The sequence below is a fragment of the Blastocystis sp. subtype 4 genome (assembly GCF_000743755.1).
Source record: "Blastocystis sp. subtype 4 strain WR1 chromosome Unknown seqid_0084, whole genome shotgun sequence".
Classification (NCBI taxonomy): domain Eukaryota; class Bigyra; order Opalinata; family Blastocystidae; genus Blastocystis; species Blastocystis sp. subtype 4.
The window spans coordinates 2,509-25,676 of NW_014569463.1; the positions used below are offsets into that span (position 1 = coordinate 2,509).

Below are 23,168 nucleotides of genomic sequence, written 5' to 3' on the forward strand. Positions count from 1 at the left end.
AGTCTCTAGTACTCATCCACTTTGGATCAATTCCCTACATTACGTTTTCGAGATCCAGATAAAAGATTCGCATTTTCATCAGTTCTATAATTGCCATTACACAAAGACATCCTACTGCATTCCCAGTTTGGCAGGAGAGAGAAGACCACCAGATTTGTTATTTCCAGGCGTCGGCATGTAAGAATTGAAAATAACTCTTGGAGCGCATTTCAAAAAAGGCGCAAAACTCCGCGGGCTTTTGGATGAACAGGATTCATTTCTCTTCTTACATAGATCACCTTTATCAAAGATGAGTTCAATCACCCTTATCTAGACATCCATTGTAGAACGACTTGAAGAGTCGTTTCTATTACACTTCCTTCCTTACATGACTTCCAATTCTGAATGTATTACGAAAACTAGTTACACTCGGATTCACTCTTCTTGTTTCTTTCCTGTTTTTGTTACGTGCAATGTATCAGGTAGGTATTTTGAATAGGATAGTATGCTGTTTTCTGTTCTATCGTCCTTTATACCCATTTTCTAACCTCGTGAAGGGATCGACGAATCCGAAAGGATATAAGAATGAAAACCCCGTGGGGACTCCAAAAGGAAGAGTAAGTCCGTTCGCAGCCCATAATCGGCCTGGAAGTGATCGTACTGTGATTGTTGATAATAACTTTCATTTAAAGGTGAAAGAATCCACCCCTGTGAGTCCGTTTGCTCCAACGGCCAAGACAGTACCAAATACTACAAAACGAGTACCTCCCGTTGTTCAGAGCTTTAGGCCAGTCCAGCTATCTTCTTCTACATCGAACTCAGTACCTTCTGAAAGAACGCCTATTCTTCCAGTTCCCTCGGTCCCTCATCCACAGGAATCTGTGGCAGTGAGTAAGCCGTCCAATGGGCGAAATATTCGCAAGCTGTCTTCTTTTCCGGTTGTGCCGCGATTGCCGGAAACTCCGGTACCTGTAGCGCCGTCCGAACCAGAGCAAGTTGTTTCAAAGGTGACACGTCCTGTTAGGGTTTGTGTAATTTTGGTGATGAATAGAAATTGGTCCCTTTTGTAGCGCAAGGAGTGTCGGGAAGTATGCAGAGTAGTTCGGGAACTGAAGGGAATGTGCTAGGAGTCGCAGGGAATGTACAGGGATCCTTACAAGGTACTCAAAGTGGATTGGAAACATCAAAACCCAAAGAGGATAGAGTGCATCGTTCACGAAAGATTAAGCCGTTACTTCCTCCTGCTGTTCTGCAACCACAAATAAATGTCTCCCAGACACAGTCAAGTAGTTCTCAACCCCAGACTGTCATTCCTCCAAATGGTGGATCTCACGGCAAGAATAAGGTGATTCTTCCTCCTGTGGTGACTTCAACTCTACCTGCGGAGGATCTTGCAAAGGATGCATTGAAAACTACTGAGCACATATTGTCAGAATTGGCTGCAAAAGAGGATGATAGGCTTGATACTATAACTGCAGAATCCTTCTTTGCTCCACCTCCTGAAGAGGATCATGTTCCTGTCGAAGCGCCTGTATTGACTACGTCAGAATCTCTAGCATCACTCCCAGAACAATCTGTTCTTGTCACATCTGAACAACCTGCTCCTATCACACCTGAACAATCTGCTTCTATCACACCTGAACAACCTGCTCCTATCACTCAACAATCAGTTCCTGTCACATCTCAACAGCCTACTCCTATCATACCTGAACAATCTACTCCCCTCCCCCTTTCCTCATCCTCTGAGCAATCTCCTTTTTCTCCACCCCAACAGCTGATCCCTCCAACTCAGTTGACTACACCAGTCACACCGATTACTCCACAACGGCCAATCAATGAAACTCCTCTCACTCCCTTCATTCCAAAAGGATCATCTCCTCTCCCAACACATAGAGTTAGCTTTGCTTGTGGACCGCATCACATCACCACCCAACTCCCACATGACAACTTCTCTCTCCTTTCGTTCTCGTCCCTAGATGGCCCATTAACCCACGGAAAGAAACGAGAGAAAGTGCTTCAGTGGTTGATGATCCAAGAGGAAGCAAGTGGGAGAGAGATTACGAGCTAATGTGTAGCAACAGATGATGATTGGAAGCTTCTCTGGGGCGTTCTTCGCATTCATGTGGAGAGTAATGGTGTCTTGGGCTCTGAACGCAGTGCTGCTACACGTGACAAGCTCTGTGCTTTGTTGATGGCAAATACGAACTACATTAATGATTTGCCACCTCGAGAACTCCCAAATCCAAGTCCTGATACTTATGCCAGTGATCTGGTGGCCATTCAAGATTTGCTGTTGGGAGGACGAGTAGAACTGAAGGTGAAATGTGATTCTAGAGACAGGAAGCGATATCCATTGCAACACAGAACAATCTATGGGCATTAGCGATGGTTTCTGCTTATCTTGAAGGAGAAGATGTTTTCAAGGAGGTGTGTCGTCAGTATTGCGATCAATTATTGCCCCAGCAGAATACTCTTGCTCTCATTCTTCCGCTTATTCTAGGGAACTCAAAGACATCCCTTCAAGACATGAATCTCCAGGGATGGTCACGTATGCTCTCGGGTCTGTTGGCTATTGTGCCAAAGGAGGCCGCAACAGCGCTTATCACAGAGTTGGGAGCCAGTCTTCAGGCTCAACATCGGATCATTCCAGCTCAGATCTGTGCAATTCTCTGTGGTCGAGAGCTTCAGTCATTCACTGCTAATCCGGCTTTTTCGCTTTTGGGAGGGGAAGTAGTCGAGGAAGGACCTAGTGGAAGTAATGAAGATCAAGAAGGCGCTCTGGTTGCTTGCATCGCGGCTTCAGAGATCTATGAGTATGGTCTATCGCTATCGAATGGAATGTATCGATCGCGTTCATTAGCTTCAGTTAAACTCCTCCATGCTCTCCACTGTGAGGAGAAGGGCTTGGTAGAACAGGCGCGCGGTTATGTGGAGGAGTTGAATGGGTTTGTGAAGAACTATCGGGTGAATAATGTGAGCTTTCAGAATCAGTTGGAATTGTTGAGACAGCGATTGGGAACGGAGGGAGACAAAGATGAAGATAATTCAATCATTGGTCATTTGTTGTCTGCCGTAGATAAGGGAATTAACAGTATTATGGCGACGGTTGAAGGAGAGATGTCTCCACAATCGGTTGAAACATCGCAGCCTGAAACTCCGGTGGCTCCGATACAGACTATGGGGCAGACAGTATCTCAAGGGCAGCCAACACCTCTTGGACAACAAACACCTCCTTTGATACAAGCACCTGCTATTGGGCAACAGCAGGTTCCTACACAACCAGCAGTGGAGCAACAACCAGAACTTGTAACATTACGTCCCACACCTGCTCAGCGGCGTTCTCATCGTGCAGATTCTCACAAACGGCCATTCATTCCCTTCATCCCTACTACTCCACTCTCAGAGATCAATCCAGAAACAAGGAACTCAATCCCAACACCTGAGGCGGAGAAACCTGTTATTGAAGAGACACCGATTCGGAACGATAGTCCTGTGGTCTCAGAGGATCCACCTCGTCATGTAATGTTTGCTGCTCCCATTCCTATGAAAACAGAGCCTGTAATGGCCCAGGCTCCCACTCCCGCTCCTGTTGCTCAGGAGACACCATTTGAATCATACCCAGTACAGACACAGCCCAAGCCAACTCCATCCCAACCCAAACAGACTCCAAAACCAGCGACTACACCAACGGAAGTGCCGAAGAAGGAAGAACGAAGTACCTGGTCCCTATTTGGTTCTCTTTTTGGTCGTTCGGAATCTGGCAAAAAGGTTTATAAAGTGGAATTGCCAAAAGAGGAAGTGAAACCGTACTATGATGAGATGAAGAAGAAGTGGATAATTCCTGGAGTAGAGGAGGAGGAAGAAGCTGCTCCTTTACCTCCTCCACCTCCAATGGTATCTGCGCCTGTTCAACCTCCAGAATCTAAATTAGTTGACTCGAACCCTATTACTGCGGTCAAACCAATTGAACCGAGTCGTCCTCCTGTGCAACCTCTCATGCCAGTTCCTGTAGCGTATGAAAGAGAAGAAAATGAGCAATCGCAATCTGATCAAGTTCAACCAAATCAGCTTCCTCTATCTGACCAACTTCCACCATCGAATCAGCTTCCTTTATCTGACCAACTTCCTCCATCGAACCAGCTTCCTCCGTCAGATCAATCTCAGTCATCTCAAACCGATCAAACTCAGTTCCTTCCACATGATCAGTCTCAATCTTCTACCCAACCTCGCAGGCAAAACAAACGTGTAGCAAAAAGCAAATCCAAATCAAGACCTATGGCTCTATATGCAAATCCATTCTCATGTGTTTATACAAACAAAGACAATACTACATTGCACTCTTAGATAGTAACCTTAGCGGACTTAGGCTTAGGTGCGGCCTTAGGTGCAGGCTTAGGAGCGGCCTTAGGAGCAGGTTTAGAGGTGGTCTTCAATGTTTTTACATTCTTGCTACGAGAACGACTTGACTTGACGCAGCATCCAATCAACAGAATAATCAAACAGACGACAAGGATAACAACAGAAATAATCAGGAAAGTATAATCTTGTTTCTTCTGACAGTGCGTATCAGGAATACTCCACATGGCAATATCACCCTCTCTTACACACCTACGAACCATCCTACCTTCATCATACTCGTCGGTAGGGCAACTGAAGTATGAAGTGCTGCCAACAACAGCCTCTGCATAATCCTCAGTAGCTGCACAAGAAGGCTCAGAAATAATAATAGTGATTGATTGTGAAACAGAATTGGGAGCATCAGCAGAGGCCTTTGCAGTCACAGTACCAGTATAAGTGTAGGCACTAGTCGAGGAGCCACTGATTACACCAGTTACCTCATCCAAACTGAAACCTTCAGGAAGTTCAGGAGAAATAGAGAAGTAGTTAACAATTCCATTATAAGAAGGACGACCTGTAGTCATGAAGACACCAGTATACACCTCATAGATAGTCTTAGAATACAAGAAATTTGTAGGTCTCTCAGCAATACAACCCATAGTCAGCTCATCTTGATAAACACCATCCACACACTGACGAAGAACACTACCAATGTAACCATCAGGGCAGTTCAGTGAAATACTCTGACCACTGATTGTAGTTACAGCCACACCACTGTCATTCTCAAGACCACTACAAGAAGCAGCCGTCACAGCCAGACTAACAATACAAGTTGTAGAACCTCCAAGATTGGAGGCAGTAACAGTGACGGAATAGGATCCAACAGCAGCAGTAGGAACTCCAGCAATCGTACCCTTATTCGTCAGTTGGATACCAGCAGGAAGAGGAGTAGAGGTCCAAGTTGTAACAGTATTCGAAACACTAGGTGTCAAAACAATCGACTCTCCACGTCTCACACTTGTGGATCCAATATAAGAAAGACTAGAAGGAGCCATCAACTGACAATTTGTGGTGTCGATAGGACCGAAGGAGCCATCGTTACATACACGGGTAGCAGTTCCTGTGTATCCAGCAGAACAGGGGGCAGAGGCAATCTGACCAGCCTCTGTTTCAGGGAAGTTATCAAGAGCTTGACAAATAACAGGAGACACCGTAATCTTCAGAGTTGTGGATGACTCTCCACCAGTAATAGTATAGGTTGTCTCCTCTGAGACAGCAGTAGGAGTTCCAGAGATAGATCCGTCTGCCGTGCTGAAAACAAGACCGGCGGGAAGGTCCTCACTGATGGAAAAGGAGGAAATGGCACCATCAGTCTGAAGACTAAGAGTAGCAATAGGATGGTCCTTAGTAAACTTAATAGCACTAATACCATAGGAGAACACAGTCACCACTCGTGGTGTGCAATGAGTCGTATCGGCCTCTCCGTAAGTTGTATCAGTACACACAGCAGACTGGTATCCGTCTTGATTACTAGGACATCCAGCATAAGCAGTCTCTCCTGTAGCGGCAGATCCAAATGTTTCATCATTACAATCTCCGTTGACAACTTGAATGGCACAAATCAGTAGGACAAATCCAAACAACTTCAAAGTAACACTTTTCATTTCCGTAAGAAAAAGTTAAATCCACTCCATTCATTGACTTTGAAACTCCCATTCAATTTTCAACACATGATTGGTCGTTCTATTTAACCCCCAAATCGAAAAGAGAGATACTATCAATGCATCGTTTGACAAGTACCCTAACATGGTGATGAAGTTTAAAGAAGTTCGAAGTGTTGATGTTTTCATACTCAACACTCTACGAACGAAGCTCCAAGTTCTTTGAACTGAATTACCAAGTGTGTACAATTCAATGAATGTGAAGATTTCACAAGAAGAAGTGGTATTCACTACATGATCTCATCACATTATGGATCCATTTTCATTTGCTTCTGATCATTTCTATATCATCTTTTTCCATGTGATTTGTGTTCCATCAGCTCTTTTAACGTAGCAATCTATACACCGACTTAATCACCTCTTCCACCTAAGAAACCAAAGTAGTTTTCATAAAAGAATGGCATCATCTTCGGATTCACTTCAAGCATCGATTGTGTTAAAAGAAACAAAACGGATCCTTGATGATGGTATTCAAGTATACAAAAGAAATGGAGTCATGATGAGGTATCCAAAGAAGCAAGGGAATCAATCCAACTGTCAGCAACAATCTTTATACATTATATTACAGCAGCGTAAGGGACAAAGAAGAGTGTCGTGTTTAGAGCACTCGATATCGCCCAGAGTCAAAAGAAATCTACAATTCAACCTTCACATATTCTGAAGGCCTTAGAGGAGAATGGATTTGAGATGATGATCCCTGAGATTGAAGATTTTGTACAGCGTATGTAAGAATCCAAAGATCTTGATTGTAGAAATCGAAATAAATGCAGCAAAAAGTACGAAACAGGGTGATGAATAAGTGTCTTTCTTTTTGTTCCAAATCTTGTACAAATGAGATATTCAAACTGAAGGAAAGTGATTAGAACCATTCTTCTTGGATTTGGGTCTATTGGGCTCATTGCGCCATTCCCATTTACTCACTATCACCCATAATTGACCACTTTTGGATCATGGAGAGAAGTGAACAACGAAATGAACTGAGTATAGAAGATTTAGTGGGTCAACTCGGTGATACCACCGAATACAATGACTTGAAGGAAAAGGTGTCTCAGATTGCAAAATCAAAGGTAGGTAATTCTCTTTCTCCATTATTTCCAGACAAAAGTCTCTGCTGCACTTCCTAGAGCTCAACGCGAACGACTCGAAAGAAAAGTATGATTGTTATGGATGAAATAAGCTTGGTAGGTTGCATATGAAGACTCCAAGAGCGATATTAGTCTATGGAATGGAATTGTGTTTAAGAACCGTGAAAAAACCTTCTTAACATTTGATGATGCCAACCCAAGTATGCCTCGAGTCACGTCCAATAGTTTGGCAGCCAAGTTTGAGCCAACAACAGAAATGGAAAAGGAAATCGATGTGGTATTCTATGGGAACAACGTATTTACTTTATAGATACTCGAAAAGAGTGATATGAAGGAGAAAGGGATCCGAGACAAGGAAAGTCGAGATCTTGCAGTAAACAAGCTGAGTGTGGATGAGGTCCGAGCTCGAAACCAGGAATTAGCCAAGATGAAGTCACTTATGTTCTATCAGGAACAGAAGAACAAGCGTATCAACAAGATTAAGAGCAAAAAGTTCCACAAGATTCACAAGAAGGCAGAAGAGCGTCGCAAGGAAAAAGAACGTGAAGTAAGTGTGGATTTGTGGCTTTCATGTAGTTGCTGAAAGAAACGGATCCGGCCTTGTATCGTGAGTTGTTGGAGAAGGATGCAATGAAACGAGCTCAAGAACGTATTTCTCTGAAACATAAGAACACATCGAAGGTGGGGGTGACGAGAAGGAGTAAGATGTAGTGGGTGAAGCGAGCTCTTCGGTACGGAATGCAGGATGCAAATACCCGGGTATGTCTTCGCAAATCTCTTCATTGTAGGATGCCATTAATGAACAGTTGCGAGAAGGCGAGAAGCTACGTCGTCGGATGGAAGGACAGGGAGATGACAGTAGTAGTGAGGAAGATGTGGACGATACGAAGCTCTTGGATGAAGCAGAGGCAGTGCTGAAGGATCTAAATGCAGAAGTGAGTCAACCTGCGACAGGGGTCTTCCAGTAGGTGAATGGAGAGTGTGTGACACGTAGAATGGCCTTCATGAAACGAGCCCTTGAGAAACAGCGAGAGGAAGCTCGATTGGATGCAGAACGGTTGATGCAAGCGTTGCAAGAGGAAGAAGAGTTTGATGATGATAAGAAGGAGGAATCTCTACAGGAAGAATCCGCCCAAGCAGCAAAGATTCGAGAGGTGTTGAGTTCTGGGAGTGTTCGTCGTGATAAACAGAAGACAAAGAGTCTGAGTGTTGCTGACACCATCAAGGTTGGTCCCTTGTTTGAAGCCCCTCAAGTCCCTGCTTTGTTTGATGATGAGGGTGATGTAGGTGGTGAGGCTGGGAATGAAGCTGGAAGTGAGGCTGGGAATGGCATTGGTGGTGCTCATGGTAGTGACATTGAAGCAGAGGACATAGAGGTTGGAACAGACCCTCTGACAAAGAATGCAGAATCAGAACCTGTATCACACTTACTCGAGGACTTAGAGAATGAGGATCTAGAAGGAGAAGATGAAAAACTCTTGAAAGACCATCAAGATAAGGAAACACTCTCTCAACAGGAGAATCCTTGGTTATTAGGAACTGGAGATGAAGTCTCTCGTAGCAACACACGAAAGGAAATAACCAAAGGAGATGATGCTGTCGATATTGCAGGCACAATGGCTCGATTAGAAGTTCGAGCTGCCAAAAAACGAGATGAGAAACGGAGTGAGAAACGAGAAGCTCCGAAAGTGGTTATTATTGATAGCAAGTCGAAGAAGGAACCTGTGAAAGGGGTTCTTGGAATGGAAGATTGGACACAGGAAGAACTCATGACACGTGCTTTCGGAGACGAAGAGGCAGAGAAGGAGTTTGCAGAGCAGAAGGCTGAAGCAGAAGCAGAAGAGATTGAGACATACAAACGGGAACATGGAATCAAAGAAACGCCCATGTTAGAGGGATGGGGTAGTTGGGCAGGGATTGGGGCTCCGGAGCCGAAACGCCGTTTTGTACCCAAAGAACCGAAAATCGAATTGCCTGAACGGAGTGATGCTCATCTGAAGCATGTTATCATCAATCAGAATGAAGATAAGAAATCTGAGATGTATCGTATTCAGGGTGTGCCGTATCCATTCACATCAAGAGAACAGTATGAACGAGCTATGCGACAACCTTTAGGACGAGAATGGAATGCGAACCAATCATTCCATAACCTTACCAGACCTGAAGTCAAAACACGGCTTGGTACCATTATCGATCCTATCAAGAAGCAAAAACAGAAAGCTAGACGCAAGTTCTAATGTCATTTATATTACTGTTTGTAATAAACACAGCTAAAGTACATAAAAGACTAGAAATCATCAAGAATTACATCAAACGTCTTCTCACATGTTGTTGCTACAATCTCGTTCCAGTGATCCACTACAAGTCAAGTTGATTCTTAAAACCTACTTCCTTTGGTCAATGTCACTTTTACCACTTCTGCAATTGCCGAATCCATCGAAATATAGTTATTCCGAATGTAATAGTTCTGAAGCAGATATGCCACTCGTTTGCTAATTTCCACTTGGCTTCCCAGCAATTCATTACATATACGACGGAACAAACGGAGTACAATCGGTTTTAAGAAGGGAGTCAAATAGAGCGGTGGCGATGCAGCCAGCAAATTCTCCAAAAACCCGATCAACGCGACAGTTTTATCCGAAAAGCCTCGTGGCCAGTGTGTCAACACGAACGAATAGAATGGAACGATCAGTGATGGATTGACAGAGAAGAGAGCCAATGTGGTTGCTGAAGCAATTTCCAAGTATTTCTCGATTCCAGACCGAGAGCGAATGAGCGACTCGACACAGCGCAACAACGCCTTAGCACGAGACTGATACACCTGAACTTGCTCAGGAGAAAGAGGAGGTGTGAGAGCAATATTGGTTCGAAGAATCTAGAGTCAAATCTCCTCCATTCTCCTACATCAACCAACGACTCGAAGAGAGTGACATAACGATGGAGACCTCCAATCTGTTTTTGAATCGCCGCAAAATCATCTACTCTTAAAGTCTACAAATTCTCTTACCATCATTCTGAATCATCAGTCCACGCTCATCTGTAACATACTGCAGTAAATACTGCCCAACATCTCGAACAACGAGCTTCTCTAACGACAAATCGTGACGAGCCAAGCTCTCCAGAATACAACAGCGACTACTAACTCCATAAGGACTCTCGTACCGAAGTTGATACACCATGGAAGAAATAACTGTCTTATCGAAATAAAAAAGAATCGTATCTTCCTTCTTTGGAAGCGATCCCTTTGCTACCACAATATCCAAAAGCAACAACATAATATCATGTTCCTGCTTTGGAGATAAAACAGATTTGGTGGGAAGAGAAGCAGTTGTCGCAGAAAAGAGAGTCTTATACAACTGGATCGAAATACTCTGAAAGTCATCAACTACACTTCATCCGTCCAAATTCAATTTTACTGGAAGGTCCTGGAGAGATCGAAGGTTCCCTCTTCAAATTATCAAGAGAATCCAATGAAAGTGGCTCCACCTTCCTCTCATCCGACCGTGATAGGAGAACGGGACTCTTTGTCACCTGAAGATCAAAACTATGACGCCGCTTTGCCTCTTGTTTGGGAGGTTCCTCTACATCTACATAGATTGATTCCTTCATCGGAGAGGTAGGCACCAACTCCGACTCATATCGGGAATACTCCTCAATATGCTCCTCAGTATAGTCCTCCAGTGCTTCATTAATTGCTTGTTTGATATCTATCTTGGTCCGTTGCTTCGCCTTGCGAAAGGAAGGCCCTGGTGCTGATGCTCGCTTCGAAAATGGCTTCATCGATGCTGACTTTAGCCCATTCCTCGATTTTCCCTGGCCTTTAGAATACACATTCGTTCTGCTTCGATCCATGACTTGGTATACTGAAGAAAAAGAATTCACTCCAGCAACTACGGCAAAAGTATCTTCAACAAAGACAAATGTGACTAATTGGAAAGAAAAGAAAAGCACACAGTGGGACTTGAACCCACAATCTCTTGCTCCGTAGGCAAGCGCCTTATCCAATTAGGCTATGCGTGCTTGTATTGGATCTAGCATTGACAATATATAAATAAAACAAATCCCTCTAGAAACAAACACCTCACTCAAAAGGATAAAAAAATACTAATACCTATCAGAAACCCTCTTCGCAAACAACTGATGCATCCGAGCATGGATCCCACCATCCTTCTTAAGACACTCTTTACACAACCGATAATCACAATTATAAGTGCAGGAGTAGTAACTGTCATCTAAGATGCATTCACACGCATCGCAAACATTCAGAAAAGGATCAGGGACCTGATGAAACATCAATTCTAATACAAGAGAAGTCGAAAGTATCGACTGCCGGAGCGTATCAAACTGAAGAAAGTTCCCATGACACAACCGCAAAAACTGATGGCGTCGATCCAAAAATGGATATGATATTACAGGGTCACGTTCGCGGATTGGAGCCAACGGAGGCATCGTAATGGAAGTGAGAGCATGAGGATGATAAACCGTCTAGTGATTACGAAATGATTAATAATCATACTCGGTTCATACACTTTGAACACAAGAAGAATGGTGTCTTTGACTGAAAACACTCATCACATCGCATTCCCTCTCCCACAATCACATCTCCACATCGCGAACAATACGGCCGTAAGTACACAATCATAAACCTTGATGGATTCTCCAGCATCGATTTGGCAAACTTACGAAGGAACTCAGAAGGCAGTTGCTGGATGTTCTCCTGAAATAATCGATTCCGTAACTCTGTCTTACTCTTGGAATTGGCAAGAGGGGGATAAGATACAGTCTACAAATCATTATCTATTCTCAAATCCACATTTCGAGTTGAGTGTGTTCGTGTTGTATCATTTACAATGGAATCCAGGAGTTCTACACCTAGATAAGGTAGATAATCGCCTTCAAAATATGGTACCACACTGAATAATGCACGCTCTTGAGCACTGAGATATCCCTTAGGAAGAATAGGACTTGACGGAGAGACGACTGGATCACTAGAACGAGTCGAGAGTGTAGGGGAATATGTATCAGTCAATTCCTGGTCATCCCATGTCTCAAACTCTGTTGACATGGGTGATAGAGAGTTCCACGACAATGCATGCTCTAATCGAGGAGAGAGAATATCCTCCTCCGTTCCATCCAAACTAAACCAGCGGATTTGTCGTTGATTTAACTCTGCATTATTCGACCATACTGCATTCATATGAAGAAGTTGGTCTAATTGACAAGTTACATAACTGATCACCCCCGAATCCACACCCTTAGCAAACAATGCCTTGTACCAATCAATTAAATGATCTGCATTCGGTGTACGTTGATCACGGGGATGATGGGCAAAGATGTAATCGTCTCCCCGTAGAGGAGGACAAGCCCAGATGTGAGCACGACAGTAGCCATTCTCCTTAGCATATTGAAGGTACGAATTGAGTATGCAATGATAGATAGGAGTTCGGAGATAACGAGGTGTAAGAAAATGAACACTGTCAAGATAACTGATGTAAATACAGCGACGATTCGGAGGAATAACCTGATCTCCGAACTCATGCACATACAACATAAAGAGAAGAATATCCACACCATCACGATGCTGGAAGAATGCAATACATTTGCTTTGATAAGGAATTGAGAGAGTATTACTGTAATCAGATGTAAATAACGGAGCTAACTGCTTCTTCACAATGACTGAGGAAGCAATGTTACTGACAACTCGAACAATCAACGAAGCTTTCAATTGGTTAAGAGCAATACCATGCAGTCGTGTCCGTGCTGGCTGCTTCATCATCTCTTCATCCACACATCGACAGATCTGAATTGTAAGGAAGTCACTCAAAGGACACGAAGGAATAGCAGGCGAACCTTGCATAGCCTGAGGAATACGTTCCGAATCCTCCACTAGACAGAGAGGGCAAACATACGAACTGGTAACCTCACGTGGATGAACCAAACCACATACACAATGCATCCACTCATGACATTGAGAACACTGTACCCATGACTCAGGAAACACCTCATCATTCTTCTTTCGAACAAATAGATGATGTCGATCTGACTTACTTAGACAACTCACACGTTTCAAATAACATTTATGACAGTACCTCCCTTTCTTACCACGAATCATGTAATACGTTGAATTACGTAGAATACGCTCGTGACAGTCACCATCACACAGATAGATTGGAGGTGTATAACGAGTACATTTGTCACCACAGAGTGAACATGAATATCCCTCACACGACTCACAAGAATGAATGAAAGTAGAACTTCGGTTCTGCTCATACCGGGTACTTGCCTTCTCTAACTCACTATCTAATAACTTCTCCATTTGCTCGGCACATTGATAAACAAAATGTGACTTATCAAAAAACCGCTTTGCATTCTGGAATACTAAACGAATATCAGAAATAAGCTTGCTGGGCTGTTGATAATCACCTCGAAGAAGACAATCACGAATGGTTCCCAAATCAAGAGGACGATCAATTACATCAAAATACGTTGGAAGGTTTTCCTTTTCAGGATTTACAGGAGAATTAAAAAGCCCATGGTTATCCTTACTCTGAATCAAATTCAACAGCAGAGGCCCATAAAAAGCCTGAAGATTACGTGAACGAATAAACAGAATATATCGTTCCAGATCTGTTCTATTGAGCGTGCTAAGTAAAGGATGATACTCAGAACACGGAGAAATAAAATACTCAACTCGCCTACGAACAAACGAGCCAACAGGAACAGGAATCAGGAAGGACGTCGATTCGCTCTGCTTGATACTGCTCACAGTTTCTGTACGCACCTTCTTTGCATTCTCCGCACTTTTCTCAACACGATCACGCTTTCGAGCAACCGAAGGAGAAATGAAGGATAAGATCCGTTGAATGATTGAACACCCTGGAATAGGACATTTCCCTCGCGGATAACGACAAAAGATTGCATGGTTTACCAAACCAAGAAAACCACCTTTCGAAGAAGAAGCTAATGTCGAACTGTCTTCTTTTGATAATGCTAACAAAAGAGAAGAAGAATTCACTTTAGTAATAGATCGAAAAACAAGGAAATTAATAAACTCTCTGATTGATCCAAATGGATCCAATCTTTAGCAATTTCAAGTGCTAAATCACAACCAAACGAAATAGTGAGTGGTTCTATATAGTAAGAGGAACTCAGTGGTAAAAGGATCCTAATAGAAATGAGGTATAAATTTGCAAACCAAATTCTGCAGTGTTCACTTACAGTTCAAACCACATTATTCGTGTCCTTAATTACCATTTCACATTCTCCAATTCTATCGTTATTTTTATATCCATCCATAAGACAGCAGAAAAGCGAAAAAAGAAACTCTCCCAGACGGGCTTGAACCGTCGACCTTGCGGTTAACAGCCGCACGCTCTAACCAACTGAGCTATGGAAGACCTGTTTAGCCTCTAAGACAATAATTTATAAAGAAAAAGAAAAACAGTTTTCCTTTGAAATCTTCCAATGTTACCACAACTGCACAAGCACACCAAAAAGATGAATCCAATTGGAAAATAATGTGTCAAGGCCCCCCAATCTGTGATACCTTGTTTTTGCATAATTCCCGCGGCCATCCGCTATAAGACGATATGCATTTGCCAATTGATCAGTAAAGGTAATGAAGGGTAATATTTTGCTCACAGGTTTCTACTGTTCTGTTGTATCCGAATATAGGTGGAAATGGCTTTATTGGATCACATACTGCTATCTCCCTTATTGAAGGCGGCTATCAAGTGACAATTTTGGATAACCTTTCAAACTCCAGGTAGAAGAGTTATTGTCATAGTGATAATAAGAATCGGTTGCTTAAAGGCACTACAGAAGGTAGCACATCCTACAGAAGGACAACTGAAGTTTGCTAATGTTGAATTGATTGTATTTGGTGAGTCCTAGTGTTCTTTACTGGATGCCACTGATTTAGATCGTGTGTTTCAGGAATTTGGACCCTTTGAAGCAGTTATCCACTTTGCTGCCTTCAAACATGTAGGTGAATCTCAGAAGAAGGGGTTGGAGTATTACGAAAACAATCTTGTTGGATCAATCAACCTCATGAAGGTTATGAGAAAGCACAATTGCAAGCGTCTCAGTAGGGTGATTCTCATTTTCCTTTACTCTAGTTTTTTCTTCTTCTTGCACTGTTTATGGAGATGCTAAATGTCCTTTTGATGAAACAACGGAAACAGGACATGTTTGAATGTAGATCAAGAGTCATGTGTAGGGAATTGAGCATCCCTACGGAGAAACGAAGTATATGATGGAACGAATCTTCTCGGATGTATATGCTCAGGATAAGGAATGGTGCATCACCATTCTCCGTTACTTCAATCCTATTGGTGCTCATCCTTCTGGTGATATGGGTGAAGATCCTTCAGGTCTTCTCTCCAACCTGGTTCCATTCCTACAGCAAGTGGCTATTGGTAAGCAGGATCATATCAACGTATTTGGAACAGATTATGATACTCCTGATGGAACTTGCATTCGTGACTACATTCATGTGATGGATATTGCTGAGGGACATGTGAAAGCTCTCGAGTTTATGCAGAGAAATAACTATCAGGGATATGATGTCTTCAATTTGGGTACTGGCAAGGGTTCTTCTGTTCTTGAGGTGATTCGAAGCATGGAAAAGGCATGTGGATTCGAACTGAAGAAGGTGATGTGTTCTCGTCGAGCTGGAGATCGACCGGATGCGTATGCTGTAACAGATAAGGCTGAAAAGATGTTGAACTGGAAAGCCAAGTACTCGGTGGATGATGCTTGTCGTGACGCCTGGAATTGGCAGCATAAGCATCCAAATGGATATGCTGAATTTGAGTATCGTGTTTGTCAGAAAACAATCAAAACGCTTTCTCTTGTCACATCAGGATGATTTATCGCGATGATGTTCTCTCCATCAACTAAAATACACCCGCAAAAGGCATTTTCACAATTGTGATCCTAATCCTCACTCTCATCGTTCATCCTTACTTTCGATGTGCTAAAGATGGTAATCACCTTAGCTCCCTTTCTTACTGACACTCCACTTGCAGTCGGTTCATGTGCTCGAAGGATGTGTGTCAGCTGATTTACGTTCATGAACTCATCTACAGCTTTCTGCCCATAACACACCGCTCCAGGACCTCGTTCACCTTCTCCAAACCCATTACTATCCAAATGAGCTTCCTGTTGGTTCTGCGCCGGATCTGACCACAGCAAATCTGTTACCAGTTGCTTGATCTCAGGACTCTCTCCAGGCTGGAGGGTTGGAAATAGTTCATAAGGAGCGGGAATATGATCAATGAAGTTGATGCGAGTAGTTTCTAATCCCTGCACAGGCCGAGGCAGCCCTCCATGAACACAGAAGATCACATCATCGATCGTTGCTGCCATCGGCAAATAGTCAAATACTTGATTGGTTCGATTCCAAATCTCAAGAGCTACTTCTTCGTTAAAACGCTCCTTCAGTTGACCCAGAAAACAGCGATTCCCGTAAAACTGATCACAACCATTTACCACTTTCACTTCATGATTTCCACGTAACAGAAACACCTTTTCAGGTAACATAATTTTCTGAGCAAATATGTATGCAAGGATCTCCAAGCCATACAAGCCACGATCCACATAGTCACCTAAAAACAGAAAGGTACCTGGAGTAAGATGCATCCCTAATGGCCACATTGTCTTCGCAAATGCAAGGAGATCAGGCATGTTCCCATGGAAGTCACCAAAAACATATGCAGGAGACTTTAAACGCAGAAGACGGGATTCTGAAGATAAAATACGGCCTAGATGGTTATTCTAGAAGACAGGTCTTACACATTTCATCACATTGACTTAAGAATTGTGTCACAAATCCCAATGTTGCGAAAAACGGGTCTGGAAGAGGACACATGCATTTACGAATTATGGCTTCTTGATAACTATAGTCGATGGGTGTGTTCGTACCAATGATCATCTGTGAAGCCATACTTGCTGATCTACACATTACTAGAACACCTCACTCTCACCGTACCAACTGTCGTTTGGCAAGTCGATCCTTATAAAACGTATATAATGTAGGAGCAATGGTAAAATTCTTCTTTGATCGTCTAGCACCATCTTCTCGTCTTCCTAACTCCATTCGCAACTCGATAATCTCGTTCATCATTGCTAAACAATTTGGACACGTTATAGTTGGTCCACTGAAGAATGCATCAATATCATTTTCCGGATCAGGAGAAATGAACTCATCACTACGGATATCCATTAGACTCTTTCTCCAAATAATCTTCTCAACGTAGATCCAAGTACAGAGTTCTTTCTACGCTTTCTATATCTATAGAATCACAAATGTCATCTTAAACCCGTTCCAACTTTCTATTGGAGAACCAAATGGAAATGCACACGTAAACAAACATACAAAAACTCATCATCATCAAATAAACTCATGGCATCTTGAATGCGATCGTCCAATTCTGGAGGAATAATGGTTCCTGTTTCCAGAAGTACTCGAAGTGCATACTCCAAGTCTTCTGCTTGCTGTTTCAGATCCTCTAATTGCTGCTTTGTGCTCTCTCGCTCTCTCATCCTACAGGTCACAACTTTTCGGTTTTCTTACAGGGTATCAATACTCGCCCGATACTGTTCTAATCGTTTTGTTAATTCTTCGTTGTCAGCTGTTGGAGTTCCCATGTTCTTCGACTTCTCTTGCAAGTACAGCTCTGTAATTCGCTGATACTCTGATGAGAAGAACTGCAGTTTGTCATTCAAAGCTTCCATTTGCAGTCGTGTTTTTTCTCGTTCTGCTTCTTGCACATCCACAGAACGCTCACTTTCCGGTGTCATTGAACTCTCTCCCTGTATATGCTTGCGAACAGACGACTGCAGTTTGCATTGAATATCACGACTTGCTGCTACCATCCGTTGAAGGGCAGTCACATGAGGCTGAAGTGTCTGCATAGGAACGCCCAGCTTGCTAATATCATTGAATAGCCATGAAACACGATTTGAAAAGGAGTTCAACAGTAGTAACTGCTGTTGGGTCAGTCTCACTGGATACATATTGATCTCATTCTGACTCAACATCCGGTCATCATCAACATGAAGTCTACATTAAAGTGACTCGATAATCCTACTCTAACAAATCAGAAGCACTTCCTGCCGGAAATTCCTCTTGATCCATCATTTCCACATCGTCCATCAACACATCATTCACAATACTCTCTAATAACACATTATTGTCCTGAAGAAATGAATGGGATTCGGTCTCCAATAACGATTCAGATCTTCTAATAACACTTTAATCAAACTTCTTACGCAGATAAGACAGGAATAGAGACATCAATGATACGTCGACCCTCGTCCGTTATTGAAACCTCATGATCTGAATAGCTTAAGTGGCAAAATCCAGAAATGCGATCTTGTTTCTGCCATAATCGAAAGACACTCAATCCGCCTTGGACTTCTGGATACCCCTTCACGGCTTTAAAGTAACATACAGGATTCTCCATTTCAAAGAAGAGATTGCTTTGAAATAAGGTTCCAGATTTTGGACTTTTTTGTGCACCAATTGTGTTTTAACTAGAATCTCGTTTCATGAAGCAGTGTTTCATATTGCTTTTCCTTAGTAGAATCTTTGGGATGAGTTTAATCATAGTTTTTGGAATCATCTTTGCTCAAGATGTCATCGACTACGGAGGCCCTTTTCGTTTTATCGAGAATATAGATACTGTGCTAATATCTCCCAAAAATGGAAATTATACTAATTGCTTCTCTGAGGATCCTCTCCCCGAAGGACTCGTTTTTGATTCCCTGTCATGTAGTGTCCATGGAATTCCATCTTCTCTCGTTTCTAATCTGACTATAAATATCATTTCTGGTGATTCTGCATACGGCTCCTTTCTTTTAACTATTACTCGTTGCAGCAGTAACCCATTTGAGATTCTTCGAACTTATGGACAGTCCAGTGTCTATTTTGAGCTATTCACTGTCCAGGACACTTCCACAGGTGAAACTCTAGTTAATGTCACTGCCGAAACACCTAAAAAGGCTGGATCTGCAGTTAGTTATCGTTTCTGTCGTTCCACTACCTCGCTTCGAATTGTACTTGCATCGACTGTCTATTCGAACTGGTATGTTGGATCCAAATTGGAGGTTTTTTCCTTCCTTCCTGTTCCACATCAGAAGGATCTCTTACTTCGATGTCGAATGGATACACTAGCAGGAATGCCGACGGTATTTTTCGTGGATCCCTCGTATGCTTTCAATTTATTGTCCACATGGAAGTATCATTTTGATTCGCTTCCTGCCTCTTGGGAGACTTCAACCCATGTTTCTTGGCCTGAGGGCACTATGGATTCCTTCCCTTTCTCTACCAACCAAATCCAGCTCTACAAGCTGCACTTTCTTACGAAAGATCAGGTTTCTGGATCCTATGAATTGAGACTTCGTTATCAGGATGGTTGTATTGTGTTTCTCAATGGCATTGAGGTGTTCCGAGATCAGCTTCCTCCGGGTGAGGTTACGAACACGACATTTGCAACTGGTTCTTCGCCTCTGCGGTACAATTCGATTGTTTTACCCACTATGAAGAAGGAGGCAGGGACGTGGCATTCCGTGTTTGTAAAGGGAAGTAATGTTATCACTGTTGGTCTCTTTGGTTGTGATACATCTGGCTTCCAGAGTCATTTCGATGCTTCTCTTCGCTTCACAGGTGAGGTCTCTCAGTTTAGGGGGTTTGATATGACTGGTGAGATTGAGGGCTTGGAGAGTCATGGGAATTATCAGCAGAAAGATGTGGATGCGGAGACAAATATACTAAACTCAGCTGCAGCACACTCCACTGCTTCGGCTGTGATTGATACAGACCATGAAACTTGGATCTCCATGAGTGGTCCTTGCAATGACTCTGCTTATATCCTCCTTCGCTTCAATTCATCTAGGCGTGAGACTCTTTCTCGCATTACACTTACGTCCTACTTTCATGATCCTATTCCTGGACCTACCGGCTTCTCTCTGTATGGTCGCACAGACGATTCACAACCATGGGAATTCGTCACTTCTCTTACCAATATTCTCTGGAAGGGGAAAGCCCAAACCCACCAGTTCTGGATTCATTCCACCACACCATTCAACAGTTTCCGCTTTGACTCCTTCAGAGGAATGAATGGGACTTGTGATTGGCGACTTGCCGAAATCACTCTCTTTACAGAGAAGCTTGATCGACCCATTCAACCTCTTTCGTTTGCTCCACTTGCCATCTACACACATATGATCTTACCATCTATCTTCCCTTCATCCAGTGATTATTATGATTATCATGTATTCCCTAACCTCCCATCTTCTCTACAAATCGACTCATTGTCAGGAAGGATTGACGGGCGTTTCATATCCACATTGGGCGAAAAGACCTACTCAATAAGTGCTTCCTCCTTTACAGGTGAACGTGTTGTGACAATGTGGAATGTAACGGTAACAGATTGTGCTAATGGACATTCTTTCTATACTGTTCATACTCTAATTCCTGATCATTTGGCACCTACCTACTGGGAATTACATCAAGGTGACTCTATTGAAAGTCCTATTATCTTTGAATCTGGTTCGTTGATCTCAGGCTCGAGTGAATGGACATTCTGTCTTGAAGACGATATATACACCTGGTTCTTTGTCGAGACCTCGGGCAACGGTTGGAACTCGCCCTCTGGCTATTCGATCGCAACTGCAATTGATTCATTCCCTATCGCCACAGGAACCTTGCCTCGTCGAGCTCCATGGGAAACGTGGAGTAACACCACAGTCACATTGTGGTCCCATCAACCCATTCAACCTCGAACGAGTATTTGGCACATGTCCACAAAGGAGCCGAAGGCCTCCTGGACCTCTATCAACTACAACGACTATAACTGGGAAGCACACACAACAGATTACATCTCGTTGCTACCATTGCACTTGCCAACACTTTACCTACGTCGACGCTTTGTGATTGAGGAACTAACCGAGTTCAGCGTCCTGGATGTCCAGATGTGGTTCAGTGGAGGCATTTGTGTTTATTTCAATGGCCATGTAGTCTTCCGTATGAATCTCCCTGTCAACTTCACTTCCTCCTCATTCGCTACAGAAGATCATCTCATAACAAAGTCCACTCGATTCTCGATTCTTCTCCGTACTGTTGATGCTAAGAATGGAGAGAATGTTTTGGCTGTGGAGTTACATCGGAATGAAACTTCTCAACAAGTGTTTGATTTTGATTGCATTCTGCAGCCTATTCTGGATGAACTCACTTCCATACCTCTGTCGTATCGTTCCTTGTCAAGTTCCAAGCCCTATTCTGGAACTGTTGCGAATCTGTTTGATTACCAAGCATCTACCATCTTCCGCCCTGTCTTCGAGATTGGAACATTCTATCAGTGGGAGATTGAGAATGAAATCCAAGGATTCAATCACTATGGAATTCTTGCTGCTAACGCTGTGATGAATCATACATGGTCTCTCTCAGGTCGATTCGCTGGAGAACAGGATTGGATTCCTCTTGCAATTCAAGTGAATCAGACATTCCCTGACCGTTCCCTCATCTCCTTTGAATTACCGCAAGCAATAGCTGGATTCCGTGAGTATCGATTTGAAGTGATTGGAGATGTGAATGTGAGTGTATATGCAATGATGGAACTGTTCCTTCTATACGAGTCTCCTCTTCCTGACCAGCACTGTCCCTCCGATGTTCGGTATCGAGCTGTTGCCAATGGATCCATTGGATATGCTCATTGTCCTTATGGTTATAAGGGATTGGCCTCACGAGAGTGCATAGACGGACAGTGGGGAGAAGAAAATCGTTCGAACTGTTCAGTTCTTCTCCCTTCCAATTTCCATTATCCTGTGGTGAGCATTCGGATCCCAACACAGTACGAGATGACTCCTATTCAACCATCAATTGAAGGTATAGTGGATTCGTTCTCGATCAGTCCTTCTCTGCCACAAGGTTTGGTTCTTTTCCAGAATGGGACAATTGCTGGAAAAGCTATTGTGGCTGCTCCGGTACGTATGTATCAAGTAACCGCTACGAATGGTGCTGGTTCTGTGTCAACTACCTTGCTGATTACAGTATACAATCGGTATTGTGAGATGACCAGTATATGTCCGAAGAGTCTGGTTGGAGAGACGTGTCGTGTACCATGTAAATTGGAACTCAAAGATACAGTCGGAGTACGTACGAAGAAATGTATTGCAGTGGATTTGGATAGTGGTGAATGGAGTGACTCTGAAGGACGATGTAGTTCTGTAGGTATTGTTATTGGAGTCGTTTTTTGTATATTTGGTATTCTTATCTTCATGGTAATTGCATGTGCAAGTGTAATTGCAACGAAACGGAATGCATTGAAGAAGAGAATTGTATTTGCGACCGAATTGAAAAACTCGAAATAATATGTTTGTTCGTTAGCAAAGAACTATCAAGTATTACGTCGAGGAATAACACTTGCATAGGGAAGCGAAAATCGTTCTTGGCCTTCCTCAAAATGAATCAGAATCTCGTCATCCTCTCAATCAGTTCTCCTTTTCACTCTTACCGGAACGTTTTCACGGAAATCCACAACTGCTTCATAATAAGTGGTACTTGATGGCCACAGGGCCAACACTTTATAACCCACAGGAAGCATGTAGGTACTAACATCTAATTTCAATATATTCAACGACTGCGGCATTCGAATCAACTGTGTTTCATCTATGATCACCGATTTGGATTCTCCCGAGTCCATATCTGCATCAACCACCGAAAACGTATTTGTCAAGGATTTACAGATGCATCATTCGAGGATATCGAGACCCATTCCGCTCTGTTACGATAGCTTCGATCCAACTGCCACCAATCAGAGCAACCACCTACAAATCACTCACTCTCCCAAAGTTAACATGATCACCAACCTTAACCCCCGACACATCCAAAAGGGAGTTACTACAATTAACAATCGACATCAAGACTACAAGACGAATTTCCGAAACCCATTAAACATAGATTTCTTTACAGGATTCATCTCTCTCATTTTCTATGTTCAAAAACCGTTAACATTCCAACTCGAGGGTAGATATCCTCTTC

General features: G+C 43.0%; 9 protein-coding genes across 9 annotated transcripts; 4 read left to right on the forward strand and 5 right to left on the reverse strand.

The window, feature by feature from the left end:
• Positions 1 to 452: 452 nt before the first annotated feature.
• On the forward strand, positions 453 to 4,061 carry JH06_3685 (hypothetical protein; the record flags this gene model as incomplete). Its single annotated transcript, XM_014672555.1, has 5 exons — positions 453 to 1,004; positions 1,031 to 2,024; positions 2,055 to 2,284; positions 2,314 to 3,992; positions 4,034 to 4,061. The coding sequence occupies 5 exons, from the start codon at positions 453 to 455 to the stop codon at positions 4,059 to 4,061; spliced, it is 3,483 nt and encodes a 1,160-aa protein (XP_014528041.1).
• Positions 3,974 to 5,981, reverse strand: JH06_3686 (hypothetical protein; the record flags this gene model as incomplete). The annotated part of the gene is made up of 4 exons (XM_014672556.1): positions 3,974 to 4,170; positions 4,205 to 4,260; positions 4,333 to 4,587; positions 4,615 to 5,981. The coding sequence occupies 4 exons, from the start codon at positions 5,979 to 5,981 to the stop codon at positions 3,974 to 3,976; spliced, it is 1,875 nt and encodes a 624-aa protein (XP_014528042.1).
• A 1,007-nt stretch (positions 5,982 to 6,988) lies between these two features.
• Positions 6,989 to 9,360, forward strand: JH06_3687 (hypothetical protein; the record flags this gene model as incomplete). The annotated part of the gene is made up of 8 exons (XM_014672557.1): positions 6,989 to 7,105; positions 7,137 to 7,190; positions 7,224 to 7,400; positions 7,434 to 7,670; positions 7,700 to 7,804; positions 7,835 to 7,882; positions 7,912 to 8,087; positions 8,118 to 9,360. 8 exons carry the CDS (start codon positions 6,989 to 6,991, stop codon positions 9,358 to 9,360), a joined length of 2,157 nt encoding a protein of 718 aa, XP_014528043.1.
• A 50-nt stretch (positions 9,361 to 9,410) lies between these two features.
• JH06_3688 (histone acetyltransferase) lies at positions 9,411 to 11,572 on the reverse strand (the record flags this gene model as incomplete). Its single annotated transcript, XM_014672558.1, has 7 exons — positions 9,411 to 9,481; positions 9,512 to 9,998; positions 10,028 to 10,101; positions 10,131 to 10,508; positions 10,540 to 11,049; positions 11,085 to 11,119; positions 11,235 to 11,572. The coding sequence occupies 7 exons, from the start codon at positions 11,570 to 11,572 to the stop codon at positions 9,411 to 9,413; spliced, it is 1,893 nt and encodes a 630-aa protein (XP_014528044.1).
• Positions 11,573 to 11,906: 334 nt separating this feature from the next.
• On the reverse strand, positions 11,907 to 13,439 carry JH06_4138 (zinc finger, FYVE/PHD-type domain-containing protein; the record flags this gene model as incomplete). Its single annotated transcript, XM_014672563.1, has 1 exon — positions 11,907 to 13,439. One exon carries the CDS (start codon positions 13,437 to 13,439, stop codon positions 11,907 to 11,909), a length of 1,533 nt encoding a protein of 510 aa, XP_014528049.1.
• Positions 13,440 to 14,741: 1,302 nt separating this feature from the next.
• Positions 14,742 to 15,992, forward strand: JH06_4137 (UDP-glucose 4-epimerase; the record flags this gene model as incomplete). The annotated part of the gene is made up of 6 exons (XM_014672562.1): positions 14,742 to 14,766; positions 14,798 to 14,888; positions 14,920 to 14,986; positions 15,017 to 15,209; positions 15,241 to 15,311; positions 15,342 to 15,992. The coding sequence occupies 6 exons, from the start codon at positions 14,742 to 14,744 to the stop codon at positions 15,990 to 15,992; spliced, it is 1,098 nt and encodes a 365-aa protein (XP_014528048.1).
• JH06_4136 (serine threonine protein phosphatase) lies at positions 15,950 to 18,281 on the reverse strand (the record flags this gene model as incomplete). The annotated part of the gene is made up of 7 exons (XM_014672561.1): positions 15,950 to 16,060; positions 16,091 to 16,900; positions 16,953 to 17,079; positions 17,119 to 17,402; positions 17,498 to 17,669; positions 17,700 to 18,188; positions 18,217 to 18,281. 7 exons carry the CDS (start codon positions 18,279 to 18,281, stop codon positions 15,950 to 15,952), a joined length of 2,058 nt encoding a protein of 685 aa, XP_014528047.1.
• A 440-nt stretch (positions 18,282 to 18,721) lies between these two features.
• On the forward strand, positions 18,722 to 22,498 carry JH06_4135 (hypothetical protein; the record flags this gene model as incomplete). Its single annotated transcript, XM_014672560.1, has 1 exon — positions 18,722 to 22,498. One exon carries the CDS (start codon positions 18,722 to 18,724, stop codon positions 22,496 to 22,498), a length of 3,777 nt encoding a protein of 1,258 aa, XP_014528046.1.
• A 26-nt stretch (positions 22,499 to 22,524) lies between these two features.
• On the reverse strand, positions 22,525 to 22,830 carry JH06_4134 (hypothetical protein; the record flags this gene model as incomplete). The annotated part of the gene is made up of 3 exons (XM_014672559.1): positions 22,525 to 22,611; positions 22,642 to 22,738; positions 22,769 to 22,830. The coding sequence occupies 3 exons, from the start codon at positions 22,828 to 22,830 to the stop codon at positions 22,525 to 22,527; spliced, it is 246 nt and encodes an 81-aa protein (XP_014528045.1).
• Positions 22,831 to 23,168: the final 338 nt, after the last annotated feature.